Genomic DNA, 21,318 nt, shown 5'->3' on the forward strand with positions numbered 1-21,318 from the left:
TTCTCTCATCCTCATCTCTCCTACTCACGCATAGATTACTTCCTCATTAGCAACTCCTTATTATCTGACGTGATCGATTCTACCATTCACCCAATTTCTATCTCTGACCATGCTGCAATTACCATAACATTAAACATCACGATGCCTGCAATTGCACAGAAGCAATGGAGATTTAATTCAACTCTTTTACAAGATCCTGGATTCACAGAACATATCAGAACAAGTATCAAAGATTATTTTTTCCTAAACCAACCTGAACAGACATCCTGGAACACCTGGTGGGATGCCTTTAAGGCATTTATTAGAGGTCATATTATTTCATACGCAGCTCACAAGCATAAAACTCAAAGAGATGTACTAAATCAAATGGAGCTGGAAATCCAAAATCTGGAAGCCTCACATCAGAGAACTCCCTCTGACATGTCTTTGCTCCAACAGATCAGCAAACTGAAATTTCAATATAACAATATACTGAGCAAATCTGCTGCACACACTGTCTTCCAGAAATCTACATCATACTTTGCTGAAAGTAATAAATGTGGACATCTCCTGACTGCATCCCTGAAAAAAAGACTAGAAAAATCAGACATAGCAAGTATAACCCTGGAAGATTCGACTGTTCTTACTGACCCTGCGGACATATCTCAGGCCTTTATGAGATATTATCGTACTCTTTACACCTCAGAACTTGATGAGGATCAAAGTCCTACTTCTTCCTTTTTAGAAGACCTCCCAGGGCCCAGAATAGACCCCATAGATTCAGCAATACTAGATTCACCTATCACCATTGAAGAAATATCTGAAACACTTCACACAATGGCAACCGGAAAAGCACCCGGCCCAGATGGCCTAACTGTAGAATTTTATAAAGAATTTAAGGATTTAATATTACCCCATTACCTCAGATACCTTGAGCATATACTTGATACTGGTCAGCCATATGGATCGTTCACTGAAGCCACTATTATTGTACTACCAAAACCTGGCAAAGATACAACGAAGGTTACTAATTATCGACCAATTTCCTTAATAAATGTGGACGCCAAGCTTTATGCCAAACTTCTTGCCTGTAGAATCCAAAAGATCATTTCGAAACTTATAGACCCTGATCAATGTGGGTTCATTAGTGGATGGCATTCTTTAGACAATACTTATACATTCGCAAACATTATTTCTTTACTACATAATAAAAATTCCCCTACTGACCATCCATTACTTGCTGTTGGTCTTGATGCTGAGAAGGCATTTGATAGGGTGGAATGGCCCTTCCTTTTTAAGGTAATGCAATGGTTTGGTTTTTCGCCCAGTTTCATTCAAAGAGTTAGACTACTGTATACGTCCCCCTCTACCAAGACTTTCATTAACGGTACATTATCCTCCTCATTTAGGCCTACAAGAGGAACTAGACAAGGTTGCCCTCTTTCCCCACTTTTATTTGACCTTGCACTTGAGCCTCTACTCATTGCTATACGAAACAACCCAGACATACAAGGTTTCAAACATTTAAATCAGGAAATAAAAGTTTCCGCATATGCTGATGATATACTACTATACATCTCACCCTCTTCTCTATCCTCCCTATTATGCACGATTGAGAAATACTCAGTGGAATCTGAATACAAACTAAACAAAAACAAATCTATAATCATGCCCCTTAATTGTCCTGACACTAAATATGAATCCTTACAATTAGGTTTTGAATGGTCTGATACTAAAATGAAATATTTAGGGATCCTATTTGGTCCCACTATTGAGGAGACTAGTCAACTTAACGCAGAATACCTATTAGCAACTGTCAAATCCTTAACGCAAAAGTGGTCCCCTCTCACTCTCTCTTGGTGGGGCAGACTTGAGTCAATTAGGATGGTAGTTGCTCCTAAAATAATATATATCTTAAGTATGATTCCATTTCTTCTCCCTAAACAAATATATAAACAGATTGACTCCCTTCTCTCTCAATTTTTATGGAATAAGAAACATCCTCGGATAGCATTATCAAAATTGAAAACAGTCAGAGCTAGAAGAGGTGTTAACTTCCCACATTTCCTACAATATCATCAGGCCTTTCTTATTCAACGCTGGTCGCGTTCCATATCGGCCCCCTCCCAATCCTCCATGCCCGCTTGGATCATCTTGGATTGGGCCACTCACAGCCAGATCAAGATTCAGTGTATTGCATGTCTCACCCTGTCCAAAACAGAACGTAGGAATCCCATTCTGGCTTCGCTGAAGGATGTTATAACTTCAATTGATAGTACTCTTCTTACACCATGGTCTGCTACTAGTTTGATACCCTTATGGAACAATGCAAGACTAAAAATTCAAGATGAACTTATTTTCTGGCCTCTCTGGCAAACTTGTGGAATTTATTACATACAGGACCTGCTGTCTCATAATAGATGGCTATCTTTTTTGGAATTGGTTGATAAATTTAAATTGCCTTCCAGTCAATATTTCTCCTGGTTACAATTAAGACACTGTATATTGAGCTCATTTCCTAATGTACTTTCCTTGCAGTTGGTCCCTAGTCTTATTTTGTACAATAACACATTGACTGCACTAGGGGGCTCAGCCTCGTTATGGTATAAATTGCTTCAAAAAATTTCCACATCTGACAACCCAAGTCCCACTGAGACTAAATGGACCCAAGAATTGAATCTACCTTCGGATGCAATAGATTGGCCTAAGGTGTGGCTTCAATTTTACAAATCTATTAGGTCAGCCTCCTTACTCCAATCGATATTCTTTCTACTTCATAAAGCCACATGGACGCCCCTTATATCTCATAAAATTGATTCATCCAAGTCACCTAACTGCTGGACTTGCCAATCTCAAGCTGGCACCTTATCGCACCTCCTATACTCTTGCACTTTTCTCACAGGTTACTGGTCCAAGGTCTGGTCCACTAAATCTGCTATTCTGGAGATAAATGAACCATTATCCCTTTCCATAATAATTTGTATGTCTCAGGGATTACAATACCCATTGGAGAATCACTCTGCCAGACTATTCACTATTCTCATGGCATTGGCCATACAAACTGTTCTCTATAACTGGAAAGATTTATCAAAAGTTGACTTTCATGCATGGTGGAATTGTGTATGCTTGACAGGGAAATATGAAAAAGTTTTAGCTGAAAAGAGCAATCGCACTCGCATATTTGACCTCATTTGGTCACCTCTTATCAGATATTGTGAATCCTCTAATTAATTCATTCCCTTTAGCTTGGTTATATGTTCTTCAATTGTTTATTCAATCAAATGTCTCTGTACAATTTTATGTTAATCATTCTTTTTTCTATACACCCTATAGCTTGCAAAGGTAATATATGTACACAGTGAGATGTTCTTTGGTATCATTGTTCTATATTTTTGTATGTTATTCTTAAAACCAATAAAATGATTTGAACAAAAAAAAAAAAAAGAAATGTTATTTGATTCATAGTTTGTGGGACAGTGGTATCCACAGCAAGGGGCTAATGGAGCAAGCACTCTTCAAATTATGAGTAAATGACTCTCTTAATTTAAAAATATTTATTCAAGTTTGATACAAGAACCAGTTTAATTTGCATTATTTGGCTGTTGTGAAAAGCAGATACGTGTGCCTGTGTGTGTGGACCAAAGTTTACAAGTGATAGGTTAAAACCTTTCTTCCCCACAGTTCATGGAGAAGTTATTTGGAGATGGTGGATTTGATTGTCTTTTAATTTCAAGGTTCTTGAATCATGCCCCTTCCTCTCTCCAAATATATAACTGTCCTTCAAATATCTTTTAATAAATAGTGCTAAATTTTCAAAAGTTTATATGGACAGCAGCTGGACATATGAATTGTATATTTAGGTGACCAAAGGGACCAGTTAAAGATATAATAAGTTTTCCAAGCAATATGTAAGGCCTCTAAAGGGGGGTAATTTTATGACAGAGCCTAGGTAAATAGGGCAGGAAGACACTTATTTTATAAAGGCACAGATAGTTGCCTGTGTGTTTTTATAAAATACTAGAACACATCCTGTGTGCTAGCGTTTCTAGACTGAAAGGCTTGAGAGCAGGTGTAAAATGTGCATTATATATAATAGCAGAACAGAGAGACAGACTACCTCCCTACTTCAGAAACCCCACCCCTTCAATCCAATTCCTACTTACTTACTCAGCGCTATATCGCCCACTGCCATCCCTCCTATCTGTCACATCCTCAACCCTATTGCTCTCCACTGCAACTGTCCCTGATGCCTTCAAACATGCCGATGTCGCACCCCCTCCTAAAAAAAACACTCACTGGACCCCATGTGCCCCTCCAACTAACGCCCCATCTCACTCCTCTCCTTCTTGCCCATCCAGGGGTGGGGGGATGAGGTAAAAGAAACTGTCAGACATGTGGGCAGAGAAGGGGAAGTAGGGGAAGAGGCATTCGAGTGAGATGCTGGCTCTTTGCTTGCTCGGGGGAGGAGGATAGGGGAAAGAGATGCTTTATCTGGAGAGGGGGTTATAGGGAGGAGAGAGAGAAAGATGCCCTAGGAAGGGAATTATAGGGGGGGGGGGGAGAGAGAGATGCTTGCTGTGGGGAGAGGGATAAGGGAAAGAGATTCTTGCTCTGGGGAGGGGGGATAGGGAGAGAGAACACAACTGTAAAAGACAAAAGCTTTTGGCATTTTGTTTGTTGATTATGTACTTTGCAGTTCATTAATTGGAGCTGAAATGTTTGCAAGCATTGATTATTTTGTAGTTCTTTTTGTCAGCTGTATCACATGTTATGTGAAGATTCTTATTCTGATACTGTGTTAAGTACTTTTTTTTCTTCTAATAAAAGATGCATTCATACATACTTTTGCTTTTATTACAAGTTAGGGATTTAGAGTAAGTGAGTCAGACATGGAATTCAAGGTAAAGAAACTAGTGGTACATAGGTACGGGATGGGGAAGGTTTGTTAGAGAATTATGGAGTAAATATAGGTATGCTTTTGAGAGAGATGTAGGCTAATGAGGAAGGATGTCACTGAGATGCTGGTCAGCACTTGTTGCAGTCCTATTTAGGAAAATATTTGGTAGTTCTCCTTCAGCTATTTGGATCCAAAGTGACCCCCCGCTCAAAAATAGTAAAGACCAGTACTTGAGGGGGGCAATACTTGAGGGGGGTCCAGAGAAGAGCGACTAAACTGATAAAAGGTTTGGAAAACTTTTCATACGCTGACAGGTTGAAAATGCTGGGGTTGTTTTCCCTGGAAAAGCGGAGACTTAGAGGAGACATGATAGAAACCTTCAAAATCCTGAAGGGCATAGAGAAGGTAGACGGGGACAGATTCTTCAGACTGTGGGGTCACTCGGAGAAATTGAAAGGGGACAGGTTTAGAACAAATGCTAGGAAGTTCTTTTTTACCCAGAGGGTGGTGGACACATGGAATGCGCTTCCGGAGGTTGTGATAGGCCAGAGCACATTACAGGGGTTCAAGGAAGGTTTGGATAGGTTCCTAAAGGATAAGGGGATTGAGGGGTACAGATAGAAGTAGAGGTAGGTTATAGAAATGGTCAGAAACCACTTCACAGGTCATGGACCTGATGGGCCGCCGCTGGAGCGGACCGCTGGGCGCGATGGACCTCTGGTCTGACCCAGTGGAGGCAAATTCTTATGTTCTCACCACTGCCCAAGAGGGTCAGGACAAGCTAATTTTTGAGGCTTTTGGAGATTTTGTTAGAATTCAGGAAGAGCCTCTACCAAGAGATCATATCAATTATCTAGACAGAGCTATGGAAGCATTAGGCGACCTCAGTCCTCTGGTCCTCACACCATAGTAGCCTCCAAGAAATCCCAATGGTGCTAAGTCACAGATAGGTGTGAGGTTGTTGGCTTATGGGGAGCCTTGGGAGCTGCTTTGCTCAAACTGCTGGATGCTGGACATCATTTGAGAAGGTTACAAGCTCAAATTCTGTTACCCACTCCTGGATCTATTTGTGGCCAGAGAAAGAAGTCAAATTCTGTGTGACTGTAACAAATCACTTAGACATTCAAGCTATAGAGCCAGTGCCTCCCAAAGAATCGGGCTTAGGCAAATACTCTATGTACTTCATAGTGCCCAAGATAGACTCAGACAACTGGAGACCAGTCCTGAATCTGAAGTTTGTCAATACAGCACTAAAAGTGCTGCAGTTCTGCATGGAGACCATTTGATTGGTAACTGCAGAGGTGGCTCCAGGGGAATTCTTAGCCTTCCTGGATTTAATGGAGGTCTATCTGCATATTCCCATATTCCTGGAGCACAGAAGGTTCCAAGTTTTGGGGAGACATTTCCAGTTCTCGGCTCTCCTCTTTGGTCTGGAAACAGCACCATGCACATTCACCAAGGTGATGGTGATGATAGCAGCACATCTCTACAAGGCATGATTACAGGTGCCTCCATACTTGGACAATTGGTTGATCAGAGCCCCGTCCAAGTTGGAGGGAGAAAAGGCCGTGGTGAAAGTGGTCCAACTACTTCCGAGCCTGGATTGGGTGTCAACTTCCAGAAGAATCACTTAGTACCATCCCAATCCCTAGGGTATTTGGGAATTTGGTTCAATATAGTAGAAGCGCTGGACTGGACACTTTAGTGCAACCATGACTGGAGGAAAAGCTGCTGTCCGTGTTTCCCCTGTAGCCTGTGATGGGCTGGGTTCTCCACAGAATTGCTCTCCATATGGGATTAAAAATTGCTGCAACCAGGGGGAGGTAGTGGGGGAGTCGGGAGCTTGAGAGAGAGGTCATGAGGGGAAGTAGCATCTGAGGTCAGAGGAAGTAGGACTGAAAAATCAACCAGGAGGGGAGAGGACTGGAGAAACAGCATGGATATTAGATTGTGAGCTGCCTAGAAGGCTAGTCTAGTGGGTAGCATAGAAAATCCAAATAAACTTGGAACTTGATCTGCATGTGCTCAATTAGCAAACGAACAAAGCAGACCAACAAATTGTAGAAATAAGAATTTGATTAAACATGAATCCCAACATGGCTGTCAGGAGTAAACTGTCAATTTAGACACAAAATTAAAAATAAAGCAATATATAATTTACTTAAAAAACATTATTACATAATTATATACTGTAATACTGTTTTTATGTAAATTGTTTATTGGTTTGTTTAATGTTTTTCATGTAAGTTAAGTATTGATTTGTTTTTAATTTTGTATGTGTCTAAATTGATAGTTCCTCCCCCTCCCATGTAGGGCTTCCTATGTAATAAAATTCTTATATCTGCAATTTTCTGGTTTGCTTTGTTTGTTTACTATTATAGAAAATGTGCATGCAAGTTGTGATTTTGCCCAGACTTTGCCCTCGAGCATACCTACTCCATGGATATTTATTTATTTAATTCATTTTCTATCTCATTCTCCCCAAAGAGCTCAGAATGGTTTACAGGTTGACATACATAATACAGTGGTACCTCGGTTTACGAGTGCACCGGTTTGCGAGTGTTTTGCAAGACGAGCAAAACAATCGCAAAATTGGCGCCTCGGAAACCGGGCGTGCCTCGATTTGCGAGCGGTGTCCCCTGTGATCCAGCACCCCCCCCCCCCCGCCGCAATCTGAAATCCCCCAGACCCACCCAAACAGGATTCTTACTTCCATCTGGCCACCGGCATCGGCATGTCCTGTATATTGGTACCGGTGCCCGAAGATGTGCCTCCTCTTCTTTGCTGGGCCTTGAGCATCTGCGCATGCTCAAGGCCTGTGAGTTCACGCTCTCTCCGTGGGTGGGAACGTGTTAAGTGAGTTTCCCTTAGTTCCTATGGGGAAACTCGCTTTGATATATGAGTATTTTGGTTTACGAGAATGCTTCTGGAACGAATTATGCTCGTAAACCAAGGCACCACTGTATACAGTTAACAGATTATAATTTGTCACAGTTACAGTACAAGTTTTTATTGATGCAAGTTTTTATTCTAATGTGACACATACTAGAGATCTAATACCAATATACATAGGGCTCCTTTTACGAAGGTGTGCTAGCGTTTTTAGCACACGCATCAGATTAGTGTGCGCTATAGCACGCGCTAGCTGAAAAACTACCTCCTGCTCAAGAGGAGGCGGTAGCGGCTAGCGCGTTTGTCATTTTAGTGCGTGCTATTCCACGTGTTAAGGCCCTAATGCGCCTTGGTAAAAGGAGCCCATAGTATACAGGTTACACGCAGGGGTCTCAAAGTCCTTCCTTGAGGGCCGCAATCCAGTCGGGTTTTCAGGATTTCCCCAATGAATATGCATGAGATCTATGTGCATGCACTGCTTTCAGTGCATATTCATTGGGGAAATCCTGAAAACCCGACTGGATTGCGGCCCTCGAGGAGGGACTTTGAGACCCCTGGGTTACAGATTGCCATAGATCCAGTGCAAGGTTCTTCAATACAAGTTTTATCCTACTTGACACATTAGGGATCTGATACCAATATACATAATATGCAGTTTAAAGAATAAATTTTACATAGTTACAGTGCAAGATTTATCAATATAAGTTTTTATCCTAATGTGGCACATAATTGATATACATTAATATTTCTTTGCAATCTATCGGCCTTAGGCAGGGGAACTTAGGTGAGGTGTGTTTTTATTGCTTTTCTAAAGTTGAGGAGTCCTTTTGCCTGTTTGCCTCGCACACAGTTTTAAGTGTGAGCTAATTTTATAAGAGCCTATTTTCGTGTGTAAGTTAGTATTTTATATGCAAAAATAGTTGATACAATTTACTGTCTGAGTGTGAATTTGTAGATGGATGGGCAGATATGAAAAATTGGGTAGATCAAGAGCTTCAAACTCATCATCCCATTTTCTGTTGGGTAGTCTTAATTAACCGCCTAATTACTGCACCAAGTAATTAAGGGACAGGTTTGAAAGGGCTTTCTTTTAGCATATGGGTATTTACCCGTGGTACCCCCCTCCATTCACCCCCCGTCCCCATGCAGGACAAAAGCTGTGGTGCTGGGAGATGGGATTAAAGTAGGCTCAGTAAAATACACAAAAGATTTAATATTGAAAGCCCCAACACAGTCTTAATCCTACATGCTTTACATGTAAACAGCAGGTGGGGGTAAAGACTGAAACATTGGCTCACGGTGGAATTTTTAAAGGGAGACTCAAAATTGCCCTGTAAGGGAATGATTTTCTAGCTGACTGATTGCTCCTTCATAAATAGGATACAAGATGTTTGCTATGCAGACTTTGCTGGTATTTTAAAATGACAGTATACACTTGGGAGGAGCAGTGGGAGAGAGGGAAAGAGGCTGTTATGAGCTGAGCTCTAATCTGGAAGTGGAGAATATAATGGGCAGAACATGGGGGGTGGGGGGTAGAGTGAGAGAGCAAAAGACAATAGGAGAAAGAGGAAGAGACCTTGAGAAAAGAGATTCTGGGTAGAATGTGAAGAGAAAGAAAGACTGGGAAGAGCACAGAGGGAGAGGAAGGGTAAAAGTAGATGCATGGCAGGGAATGAGAGGTATAGGGTGGCACTGAGAGAGAGACTCTGGAATACCACATTGGCTGAAGGGGCCAACAAACTAATCTCAAGCCCTAGCCCCAAGCTTTCTAGTTTCAGATACTGTATTGGGCAAAATATTGGTCTGGCCACAGCCCCAATGGCTCATTCCACTCTGTAGTGTTTGATTAAGAAAAAGAGAGAGCGTGAGAGAGAGAGAGAGAGAGAGACACTAATGGGAGGAATGAGAGAGACTGGTGAGGACATATAGATTGTGTGTGAAAAAGAGAGAGGGATTGAGAAGGTAAGTGTGTGCCATTGGGACACCCCCTTGAAAAGGTGAGACTGTTTGATTTTTGGCTGTTGATATGTGAACAACTGTCACTGCAAACAGAGGAAAAAGACCAGCTAGGCCAGGGGTGGACAACTCCGGTCCTCAAGGGCTGGAATCCAGTCGGATTTTCAGGATTTCCCCAATGAATATGCATTGAAAGCAGTGCATGCAAACAGATCTCATGCACGTCAGAGAAGGGGCGGGACCGCGGCAGAGAGAAGATGCTCTGAAACCGTACAGCAGCATGCAAAGATCGCTAGCGCCAGCGATCTTATTGCAGGCTGCTGAAGTTAGGCAGATTGATTCCAGGAGGCCAGTGGGGAAGACTTACAGGACAGCACAGCAGCGGGAGGCCAGCGAGTAAGCCACCTCCTGATTGACCCTCCCCACTCGCCCTCTAAAGCAGGAGCAGCAGGCCAGCAAAAGGCAGCGCTGCCACTCCTGCTTTAGAGGGCGAGTGGGGAGGGTCAGTCAACGAATTGGGAGGCCGATTTTTTTTTTGTCGGGGTAAATCGATTCGAATCGTGAATCGGGCAGCACTAGTATGAATAACCTTGGCCCATAAAATTATTGTTTGCTCTGAATACTTGCTTTGTCTCTCAAAATGCCACTCATGCTGTCTGATGTTTATCTTGGTACATGAAAATAGCATTAATTAGATTTTTGGGATCAACAATAATAGACATTATCTTCCATTGAAGTCTATGAAGCCTTTTTGTTGAGGCCACTAAAGTCTCTTTTTTTCTCTCCATTATTAAGATTATATTTATTTATTTATTTTGGCAATTGGTCACATTATAGTGCATTGGCTGTGTTAAGTGATTTTGCAATATTTTGCACTATCGCTACTTGTTTTAGATTTATCAGATCTAGCTTTGATTCCCAGTGCAGCTCCGTGTGACTCTAGGCAGGTCACTTAACCCTTATATTCTTTCTCATGAATAGGCATGGTTCAGCCTGTTGTATTGTACATTCATTCATCCTCTTTTCTAATCACTGTTATTAGTGCCTTATCATTCTTGTCTTTGTACATTGAACATTAAAGTCAATACAACTTTTTTGAACTGAAACCCCTCCCCCTTCATTGCCTCAAATGAAAACAGATTGTGAGCCCAATAGGAACAGAGCAAGTACCTGCATATAATGTAAACTGCTTTGGTTGTACCATAGAAAGTTGGTATATCAAATCCATGACCCTTTACTCTATGTATTGCTCAACTGCTTCAAACACCTGATAGGCTTTGTTATTCTCTGACTTTTTTTTTTGTTTGTTTGTTTCCTAGCCTGACTTGCTCCCCATGTGCAGGGATGTGTCCCAAAATCTGCAACATCTTTCAAGGAGAGAAGACCATTGACTCTGTGACTTCGGCTCAGGGGCTTCGAGGCTGCACTGTTATCAATGGAAGTCTGATCATTAATATTCGGGGAGGAAGTAAGGACACTGCTCTCTCCACAAATTATATAAATGCACCCCTAATGAGATAACATTGTATAAAGTCTATCTGCCGTTTTCTCTAAACGGTGCCATTGTCGGTGGCCGCCAATCATGTGTCAACCAAGCAACGGCGCCGTTTAGAGACTCGCATCTCCGGCAAAAATAAGTGCCAGAAATGTAGGCCAGGTTTTCCAGGCCTACGTTTCCAGCGCCTACCTTTGACATGTTATATGCACGCTGCTAGTGTTAAGCATTGGTCGGTAAAGGGGTCTAAGCTTAATTGGCACATGCCCACAACTAGTTCCCAGTGCATCCCAGGATGCACCGGTCAGGGCTGGGCACTGCCATGTTGACGAGTGTGGGACCAGAAGAGGCAGGAGCGAGGTGACTTTCCTTCTTTCTCCAACTAAAGCTACGAGGGGAGAGATTTCACTAGGCCAACAGGTCAGTGTGTTTTCTAGGGGCCCCTGCGGTTGGGTTGAATCAGGGAGAGTCAGAAGGGTCCACTGGATTACTGGGGAATTTTCAAGGATGAAAGGGTGGGTCAGGGGTCCATTGGACCACCAGGGAATTTCTCAAGGTTGAAGGGGGGGTTGGGAGGACCACTGGGGATTTTGTTGGAGGAAGGTCCGTAGGGGGGTCGGGGTCCACTGGACTGCTGGGGAATTTTTAAGTTTATTGGGGGGGGGGGGGATGACTGTGGTTTGGAGGTAAGGAAGGACTGCTGCCTTTGCTGATTTTCCTGTCAGTGCCTGAGCCAATCAGCTCTCAAGCACTTGACAAGAAAGTTAGCATAGAACTATCGACAGCTTAGAGCTATTAGTAGTTTTCAGTTGTTAGGGCAGGATTTTTGTTTTTTGGAGCACTAGAGGAAATTGCTAATGAGCTCGTTTAAATACCAGTGAGCTCATTAGCATAGGACTTTCCGTGCTCTGTAAAGCAGTGGCTGAAAGTCTCTGTGCATTGCCCTCAAAGATAAGATTTCAGTTAGACTGGTTAAAACCAGTCTAACTGAGATGTACAGTATAGGCTTTCACATTTGCCCCTCTTAGCCCTTCCACTTGTCAGATTCTGGCTTTCAAGAGTTATGAGTTGGTCTGCTTTTTGGAGATATCCACAATATTTAAATTAGTCTTGGTAAGTAAAATGGATATGTGAATATTTATCAAAAGTTCTCCTGAAAACCAGATATGTTAGAAGTACTGAAAAATTAGGGTTTCATACCCTGTACACTAGGGGGGGCAATTCTGTAAAGTGTGCCAAAATTAGGCACAGAAATGCTGAATCAGGAGTGGGAATTCTATAATGGGACTTAGCATAAATTGACATATACTCATCAATATTTAAGAATGCCCACTTCCACCATGTCTATGGCAAGCGTAAATGCTTGTGCTAAAATTTACACTTTAGGATGTAAATGTCATATGTGTGCATAATTTTTGGAGATGCCCATGCTCCTAGTGAATATCCACTTGCATTTTCATGCTGTGGAAGTTGTACACTAAAATTATGGAATACTGCTTTGTGTGAAATTAGCACTTTTGTGTGAAATCTGTAATATCAATGTGCCTAAGTGCTAGTATTCTGTAATCTAAGCAAGTAAAATAGCATGAACATTTAGGTGCTTAGTTTATAGAATGTGAGGTCAAGAGATTCATTTTATAAAGGGCACCTGGTATAAGAGAATAAGGAATGCCATACAAGGTTAGACTGAAGGTCCATTTAGCTAGTATCTTGCTTTCACCAGTGCCCACTCTAAGTCACAGGTACCTGGCAGAATCCCAAAGAGTAGCACAATTCCATACTACTGACCCCAGGGATAAGTATCAGCTTTTCCCAAAGTCTAACTTAATAGCAGTTTATGGACTATTGTCTAAACGTGTTTTGTTTTTTTTTAAGTCACATCCTCTGACAAGGAGTTCCAGACATAACTATTTATTGGGAGAAAATTTTTTTTCCTCTTATTTTAAACTATTACCATGTAACTTCACGTAGTGTCCCCTAGGTTTGTTTTTTTTTAAAGCATATAAATGGATTCACATTTAACTATTCTACTTCATTTTGAATTTTGTAGACCTCCATCAGTCCCCTCTCAGATATCTTTTCTTCAAGCTGAAGAATGCTATCCTCGTAAACCTATACTCACCTGAGAGTTGTTCCATCTCATTAATCATTTTGGTTACCTTTATTTGAACCTTTTCTGATTCCACTATAAATGTTTTGAGATGCATTGACTTTGCACTTGTCCACATTAAGGGCTCCTTTTATGAAGCCGTATTAGCGGCTTTATCGCACGCAACTTTTTAGCCTGCGCTAGCCGAAAAACTACCGCCTGCCAAAGAGGAAGTGGTAGCGGCTAGTGCAGCCGGCAAATTAGCGCACGCTATTATGCGCATTAAACCGCTAACGCGACTTCGTAAAAGGAGCCCTAAATTTCATTTGGAAGATAAGGTTCTCCTGCAATTTCTTACAAGTATGCATGCAGTTTAAGAACTTTGAATAGTTTTGTTTCATCTGCAAATTTAGTCATTTCTCTCATTATTCCCACTTCCAGATCATTTATAAATATGTTAAAAATCACCAGTCCTGGGACACACCACTATTCGCTTTCCTCCATTGATGGAATTGTCCATTTAACCCAACTCTTTGGGTTTTTAAAAAATGTTTTAACCAGTTCCCAATCCACAACAGAACATTGCTTCCTATCCCATGGCTTTTTAAGTTTCTAAGGAGTTTCTCATGAGTAGCTTTGTCGAAAGTTTTCTGAACATCTGGATACACTATATAACTGGCTCATCTTTTATCCCATGTTTATTTAGGCCTTATAAAAAAAAGTAGCAAATTAATGAGGCACGATTTTCCTTGGCTGAATCTATGTTGACTCTGCCCCATTAAACCATGTTTGTCTGTGTGTTCTGTAATTTCATTCTTTATAATAGTTTCTACCATTTTGCTTGGCACTGTTGTCAGACTTACTGGTCTGTAGTTTCCCAGATCACCTCTGCAACTCTTCACTGGAATTACATTAACCACCTTCCAGTCTTCAGGTACCATTGATGATTGGAATGACAGGATACAAATCACCAAAGTAGATAAATTGTTTTATATTTTTGAGTTTTTATTACCCTGTAGTGTATACCATCTGGTCCATGTGATTTACTGTTCTTTAACTTGTCCGTATATCTTGCAGATTCATCAAGATTTGTTTCAGTTTCTCTGTATTGTCACCCTTGAATACCATTTCTGGCACAAGCAGGTCTAGCAAAGACCAAATCAAAGAATTAATTTAGTCTCTCTACTATGGCCTTATCTTCCCCGAGTACCCCTTTTATTTTTTGATGATATAATGGTCCCATTGACACTCTCGCAGGCTTTCTGCTTCTAATATACTTGAAAGTTATTACTCTAAGTTTTTGTCTCTACAACAAGTTTGTTTTCAAATTCTATTTTAGCCTTCCTCATCAGTGCTTTACATCTCACTTTCCAGTGCTTATGCTGCTTTCTGCTTTCTTCATTTGGATCCATTTCCCATTTTTTGAAAGATGTTCTTTTGATTCAAATAACTTTTTTTACTTCACCTTGTAACCACACTGACTGTCTTTTGCTCTTCTTTTCACCTTTTTTTAATATGTGGAATACATCTGGTCTGGGCTTTTTTTTTTTTTTAAATATAACATTCATGTCTGATTTAAACTCTTAACCATTGTGGCTGTTTCTTTTAGACTTTTAAAAAATGTATTATTACACTGGTCAACAAAAAAAAAAGTTTTTCTTTGTTACTGAGAACTGAAGAAGTGTTCTTAGTTAATTTAACGATGCTGATTTCAGATCTGTAATTGAAATTCAGCTAACACATCAGGTTTCTGAGATACATGTTACTGATTTTTTTTAGACAGTTTGCCATATCGGCACAAACTAGGATGGTGTGACAATCACGGAAAAATATATTTTGGTGTCCTGCCTTAAAAGATTCCATTGCTTCAGCCTTGAACCCAACATTTCTGCTTTCTCCTTTGACAGGGACAAGTCTCTAACCAGATCATTAAGATCTTGAGTTAGCCGGTGAGGTAGTTTTCATCTACTTCAGGTTCATTCAACTCCTCAACAGCAGCAGAGGCACATTCTTCATCTGAACTTTCGGCACATTGTGCTGCAGATGTGGAAGGAGGAATTGGAACTGGATTCTCAGAGTCATGTGGAACAGGTTTAATTGCTGACGGGCAATCAAGATACAGTTTTTTTTAAATTTATTCCTCTTTGTGAATCCAGTAACTTTTGTCATGCAAAAATAACAGTCTGAGTGATGATTTGTTAGTTCACACCACACCATGGGTAGAGCGAAAAGTATCTTCCATTTCCCATTCAGCCACTGTGTTAATACGGAATAGTAGACAGTGCAGCACACATGAGATGCCCACGCTTTATCTTGGTCGCCAACTTTACAGCCAAAATAATGCTTGTATGCACTTTGAAGTCTGCTGGACAGATTCTTTCGCTGATCTTGTGCAGTAAATTGTCCGCAGACATAACAGAAATTATCAGGATGGTTAGCACAACCTCTTCTGTTCATATTAATTATAATATCTTAGACAAAAACAAACAAAATATAAAAATTCACAGGTAGAAAAAGCAGCACAATTACTTTTTAGTATACACTTTCAAATTACTGGTATATGTGATCGATGAGCTGTCCTAAAATGCAATATTGTGTTACAGAAACAGTAAAATACTGATGCTTCACGGTGATGAAAATGATATAAACACAAACTGATCCATAACTTAAAAACAGGATGTGATAGATGAAAACTGTTTTCAGATTTAGAGTCAGCATATGGCCCTTGTTAAGGTACAGGTGACAGAACTCCAGTAGCAAAATGCTTGTTGACCAGTGTTATGATTAACCATTACTGTATAGTTATTTTATTATAGCTGCTCTTTGAAAGTTTAAATGCCACCACAGTAGATTTCCTAAGTGTATTCACTTCAGTTATTAACTCAAATTTGATCATGTTATGATCAGTGTTGCCCAGCAGATCCAACACTGTTACTTCTCACATCAAGTCCTGCATTCCACTAAGGAATAGATCTAAAATAGCTCCCCTTCTTGTCAGTTCCTGGACCAGTTGCTCCATGAAGCAGACAGTTAAATGTAGGAATTTTACCTCCCTAGCATTTATTCAATCAGTATTGGGTTAATTTGAAATCACCCATTATTATACTATTGCCAAATTTTGCTAGCTTCTTTAGTTTCTGTGAACATTTCATCATCTGTCTGTCTGTTCTGGCTTGGTGGACGATGGTATAGTCCTATAGTACACTTCTCCCTCCGTATTTGCGGTTTCGATTATTCACGGGTTTTAGCTTGCTGGCTCCTCCCACCAAATTACATCAGCTTGCATAGAGAAATCACTGATTCCATGCATTTACAGAGAAAATCACTGATTCCCAGCACTTTCTTCACCGTGTTTTGCCTCTCCTTGAGGAACAGGCCAGGTCTCCCACCATGTTATTCGAGGTTTTACCATATTCACAATGGATTTTTAATAGAAAACAGCGAATAACATATGAAAAAGTTATTCACAGTTTTTCTGTATTTGCGGTTTTGTTAATCCCCTATCACAGCGAATACGGAGGGAGAAGTGTATTCTTTTTCCCTTCACATACAGAATTTCTATCCATAGGAATTTCTTGTTGCTATCTGTTTTCTGCTGAATTTTTAGTTTGTTAAAACTCAATACTTTCTTTAACATATAAGCCACCACCTCCTCCAGTTTGATCCATCCTATCATTGCAGTATAATTTGTACCCTGGTAACAAAGGATCCCATTGTTTGTCATCCTTGACCATTTGTCTGAGATTCCTGTATATTTACCTCTTCATTTCACGCTATATACTCTAACTCTCCCTTCTTATTTTCTAGACTTCTAGCATTTGTATACAGACATTTCATATTTTTATGTTTGTATCTATGAGCTGTTTAGTAGCTGAGCCAGATAATTTGCAATCTTTGCTCTTCTTAAAGGCGTTTGACTTTCTTTTGCCTTTGTTGCAATCTCTGTATTGGAATGCCCAAACTTTCCTGTTTTTTGAAAGTATCTTTAAAGGATACCTCACTCAAACCATTCACTCCTGAGCAACATTTGGCTTTCAACTCAATTCTAAAAAGATTTTTTGAAAAACATTTCATGAAATACAGCAGCTACTGAATTTAATATAAGGAGGAAAAAAGCCTCAGAACCCCGTCTTCAGACAGATGAAATCTTGCTGAGACTAGAAAGGGTAAGTACCTCACTGACATTATAAAAAACCCTTAAACAGCGTTGATAAATGGTTGTTAAATTGTGAATGAAGTGATATAAACGTTAAAGTCCATTGAATTGTGGTAAAGGTACACAGCCCAGTATTTTTTATAAGCCAGTGAGGTACCCTTTCTAGTCTTTCAGCAAGATTTCATCTGTCTGAAGACGGGGTTCTGAGGCTTTTTTAAAATTAAATTCAGTAGTTGCAGTATTTCATGAAATGTTTTTCAAAAAATCTTTTTAGAGTTGATTTGGTATATATTTTTTTGCTTTGAAGAAAACCCACTCTTCTGCATTTGGTTTATACAACATTTGGTTTTCCCCAGGTTCTATCTGTAGGTTTAAAAGCTTCTCTATCTTCTTTTTAGGTGCTATTTTGTAAAGATACATTCAGTAAACATCTAAATGTCTTTATAAAATACTAGTATATGCAGCAGAATTGTGCTTGCATTGCAGGCAGATATTTATACCTGCTTGAGATGTAAATTACAGTACTATGATTTATACTTTACGTGCCTACGTGTGAATTCCACCTGTGCTCTGCCCAAACTCTACCCCTGTACACACCCCCTGTCAAAGTACACTTCATCATATTGACGTGCATATTTTTATTCCCATCAGCCTTTTACATATGTGCAAAAATGACTTTAGAAAATTACCCCCTAGTTGTGATCAGTTTGTTAGAAACATTTCAAAATAGGTTAACAGCTTTCAGAGGAACATCCAGTTTTAAACCTAGAGATTGATCAAGACAGACAAATAGAAATAAACTTCCTGCTTAGTTCAAGGGAAAGAACTCTTTACAATGAGAACATATAACGTGAAGAAATTGCTATGACTGAATCCTTTCTAGTCATATTATTGAACCTTTGTGAAAGTTGTATGTGTGTGTCATAGTTTTATCCAGGTTTGGTGAAATTCTTATGATAAATGTAGTGCCTTGGGTTGTTTTGTCTTCTCTGTCACAAATGATTTCCTCCAGAGATGGGAGAGCTGTAGGTTCTGTGTAACAGTATGATTGAGATCTATCTGTATGCAGCCCTAGTCTAGGATTGGTAATGAAGCGGATTTGAATAAGGTATTAAGGAATCATTTTGTAAACTGGTCACACTGCTTGCAAGATATGTGATCATCTGTGGGCCTGCAAGTGAATTTTCAAACTGAAATGCCACATAAGAGTTCCCTTTGAAAATTCAGGGCTGAGTAGTTTGTGCCAGGGGCATACCCTGACTGCAAAGACAGTACTGTAAAATAAATCTCATGTGCAATCTGCCAGCTCCTCCTTCCCTCCCTCTTCCCTGTTCCTCTGTTGCATAGGTAAAAATACTAGTACCTACAAGTAGCATTAGCAATTTCCAGCTGCAGACTTCTCTGGAATAACTGTATTTTTACCTGGGTGACTTGAACTGAGTAGCCAAAAAGAGCTACAGACCATAGAAATTTCAGGGAACTTATAAGATAGTCCAGAAGTGGGCAACCTTTATACAGAGAAAGTTGCATGAATGTCAGTAGTAACCCTAGTGGACCACAACATAACATAATTTTGGAACCATAAATGCAAGGGCTCCATAGACTACCTGTGATAAATAAATAAGTAAAGATTTTTCTAAAAATGAAGGAAACAAACTGCTAGAGAGGCTATTCTGAAAATATTTGCATGATATGGTATTTAAAATGGTCAAAAATCTGGTTAATGCCGTTTTCTTTGTATATTTCCCATGGTTTTGTGGAACACAAAATTCAATGGTGGGCCACATAAAGGCCTCAGGTTGTCCACTCCCGCTAGTTGCTGTCAATTTTCCATGTGCCTTACCATTGGACTGTACTTTGAGGCATCCCAATTGTAGGTGGTAGGCGTCCTACCGCTGTCTAACCAGTCAATCAGGACGCACTTTAAAAAAAAACAACACCACCACCCCAAGGCAGCTGCCTATACCAGAGATCTCAAAGTCCCTCCTTGAGGGCCACAATCCAGTCGGGTTTTCAGGATTTCCCCAATGAATATGCATTGAAAGCAGTGCATGCACATAGATCTCATGTATATTCATTGGGGAAATCCTGAAAACCCGACTGGATTGCGGCCCACAAGGAGGGACTTTGAGACCCCTGGCCTATACCGTAGGTGTCTGTTGCTGTTGAGGGAGATGCATAGGGATGCTTAAGCTTGCTCAAGGCTGGGTGTAGGTGTGGTTTCACCTGGAAGTGGCTTTAGGTGAGCTTAGATGGCCCTAGGCATCTCCCTAGGGCCACGATAGGCACCTGAAATGTAGGCCAGCAAAATGCTGGTCTACATTTTAAATAGACGTGGCCACTGAGCCAATCAAGACAAGGGAACCTCCCTGCTGTGATCAGTTTAGCGGTCGCAGCAGGGAAACTATCCCCCTCCCCATGAAGTCAGCCAGCAGGAAGATGCCCACTCCCTCCTACAGGAACCCCCAAAGCCCCTCCCCGACACCCCCTAAGATCACCCTGCCACTCCCCAAACCCCCCTGAACAGGCCCACCACTGCGAAATGACAGGCCTTCCCCTTTCCGGTGTATTCTAGGATGTACTGGGGAAGGACTTAAGGCCCTGATTGGCTCAGATGCCTAAGTCCCCTCCCATAGGAGTCTTAGGCCTCCTTCCCAGTGCATTCTGATTGGCACATCAGAGAATGCTTACTGCAAGAAGAATGCTGATACCAAGATTCTTGATCGAGATTCTTTTGGTGGGTCTTTATTATTAATTGATGGTGTTCTTTTCTTGTTATCTGCTTTTTATACAGAATATTGTACACCAATGATCGAGATTCTTTTGGTTGGTCTTTTGGGATGGGTCTTTATTATTAATTGATGGTGTTCTTTTCTTGTTATCTGCTTTTTATACAGAATATTGTACACCACTTAGACTTCCTTGTATATTGAAATGGTGAGTTATCAAATAAATAAACCTGTAAACCTGATATCTTTTGACTTTTCAGATAATATTGCAGCAGAATTGGAAGCTAACCTTGGGCTGGTTGAAGAGATTACAGGATACCTAAAAATCCGCCGCTCTTATGCTTTGGTGTCTCTCTCCTTTTTCCGCAAGCTATACCTGATTAAAGGGGAAGTGCTGGAAGCTGGGTATGTGTGTCCATTTACTTTCACTTCTAAATTATAGCCATTATACTGTTTCAAAAGTGTACAAAGTGAGAAACAGTTACCAATCTCAGCAATTAAGCTTATCTATGCTGTATCATCATCTCTGAAACACTTGTAGCTTCTGTCTTTCCAGTTGTTATGAGAGCAGCAGTCATAACTGCAAGAGAGATGCAGACTACCAAAGTTCACTTAGATTATCCACTGCCCACGTTGATTCTGCATTCTCAAATGATATCATCTGCTGCCTGAACTGATTGGATCCCATCCTGTGTGAGATCATTGGTGATCCTATTCTGAGGTCACCATCTCCTCCCAGGACTGGTGCAAATGTATAGACACCCTAGGCAAACCATCAGCCTTGTGCTGCCTCAGTTTAATTTTTATGCTCATAGACTCCTCCATCTCTGAGATTTTGATAACTCAACTCAATACCACCACTGCAAAATGAATCTTTAACTACACACAAAAGTGTAAAATCATAGTTCTTCAAGGACAAGCAGCTATAATATTCTCACATGCGGGTGAGGTCACCCACGAAACCCAGTATAGACACATACCAAGTGCACTGTCACTTTAAATTTTAAGCTCACTAGAACTATGGCACTAGTTTCAGTAGTCCTTATTCCAGTATAAGTCCAGAACTATTATAAAAAGTGTATACTGGATAAGAATCTTAACCTTGCAGACTCATAAGTGGATAAA

The 21,318-nt window shown here is 40.6% G+C and overlaps 1 protein-coding gene across 4 annotated transcripts in view; it reads left to right on the forward strand.

The window, feature by feature from the left end:
* The window catches only part of INSR (insulin receptor), a 328,183-nt gene that overhangs the window by 206,386 nt on the left and 100,479 nt on the right, over positions 1-21,318 (forward strand). For all 4 annotated transcript variants that reach the window (XM_033956911.1, XM_033956913.1, XM_033956912.1 and 1 more), the window contains exons 4-5: positions 11,044-11,192; positions 20,454-20,598. In XM_033956911.1, coding sequence (XP_033812802.1) covers positions 11,044-11,192; positions 20,454-20,598 — 294 coding nt within the window. The remainder of the gene's footprint in view (positions 1-11,043; positions 11,193-20,453; positions 20,599-21,318) is intronic.

The sequence above is a fragment of the Geotrypetes seraphini genome, chromosome 8 (genome assembly GCF_902459505.1).
Source record: "Geotrypetes seraphini chromosome 8, aGeoSer1.1, whole genome shotgun sequence".
In the NCBI taxonomy this organism is placed as follows: domain Eukaryota; kingdom Metazoa; phylum Chordata; class Amphibia; order Gymnophiona; family Dermophiidae; genus Geotrypetes; species Geotrypetes seraphini.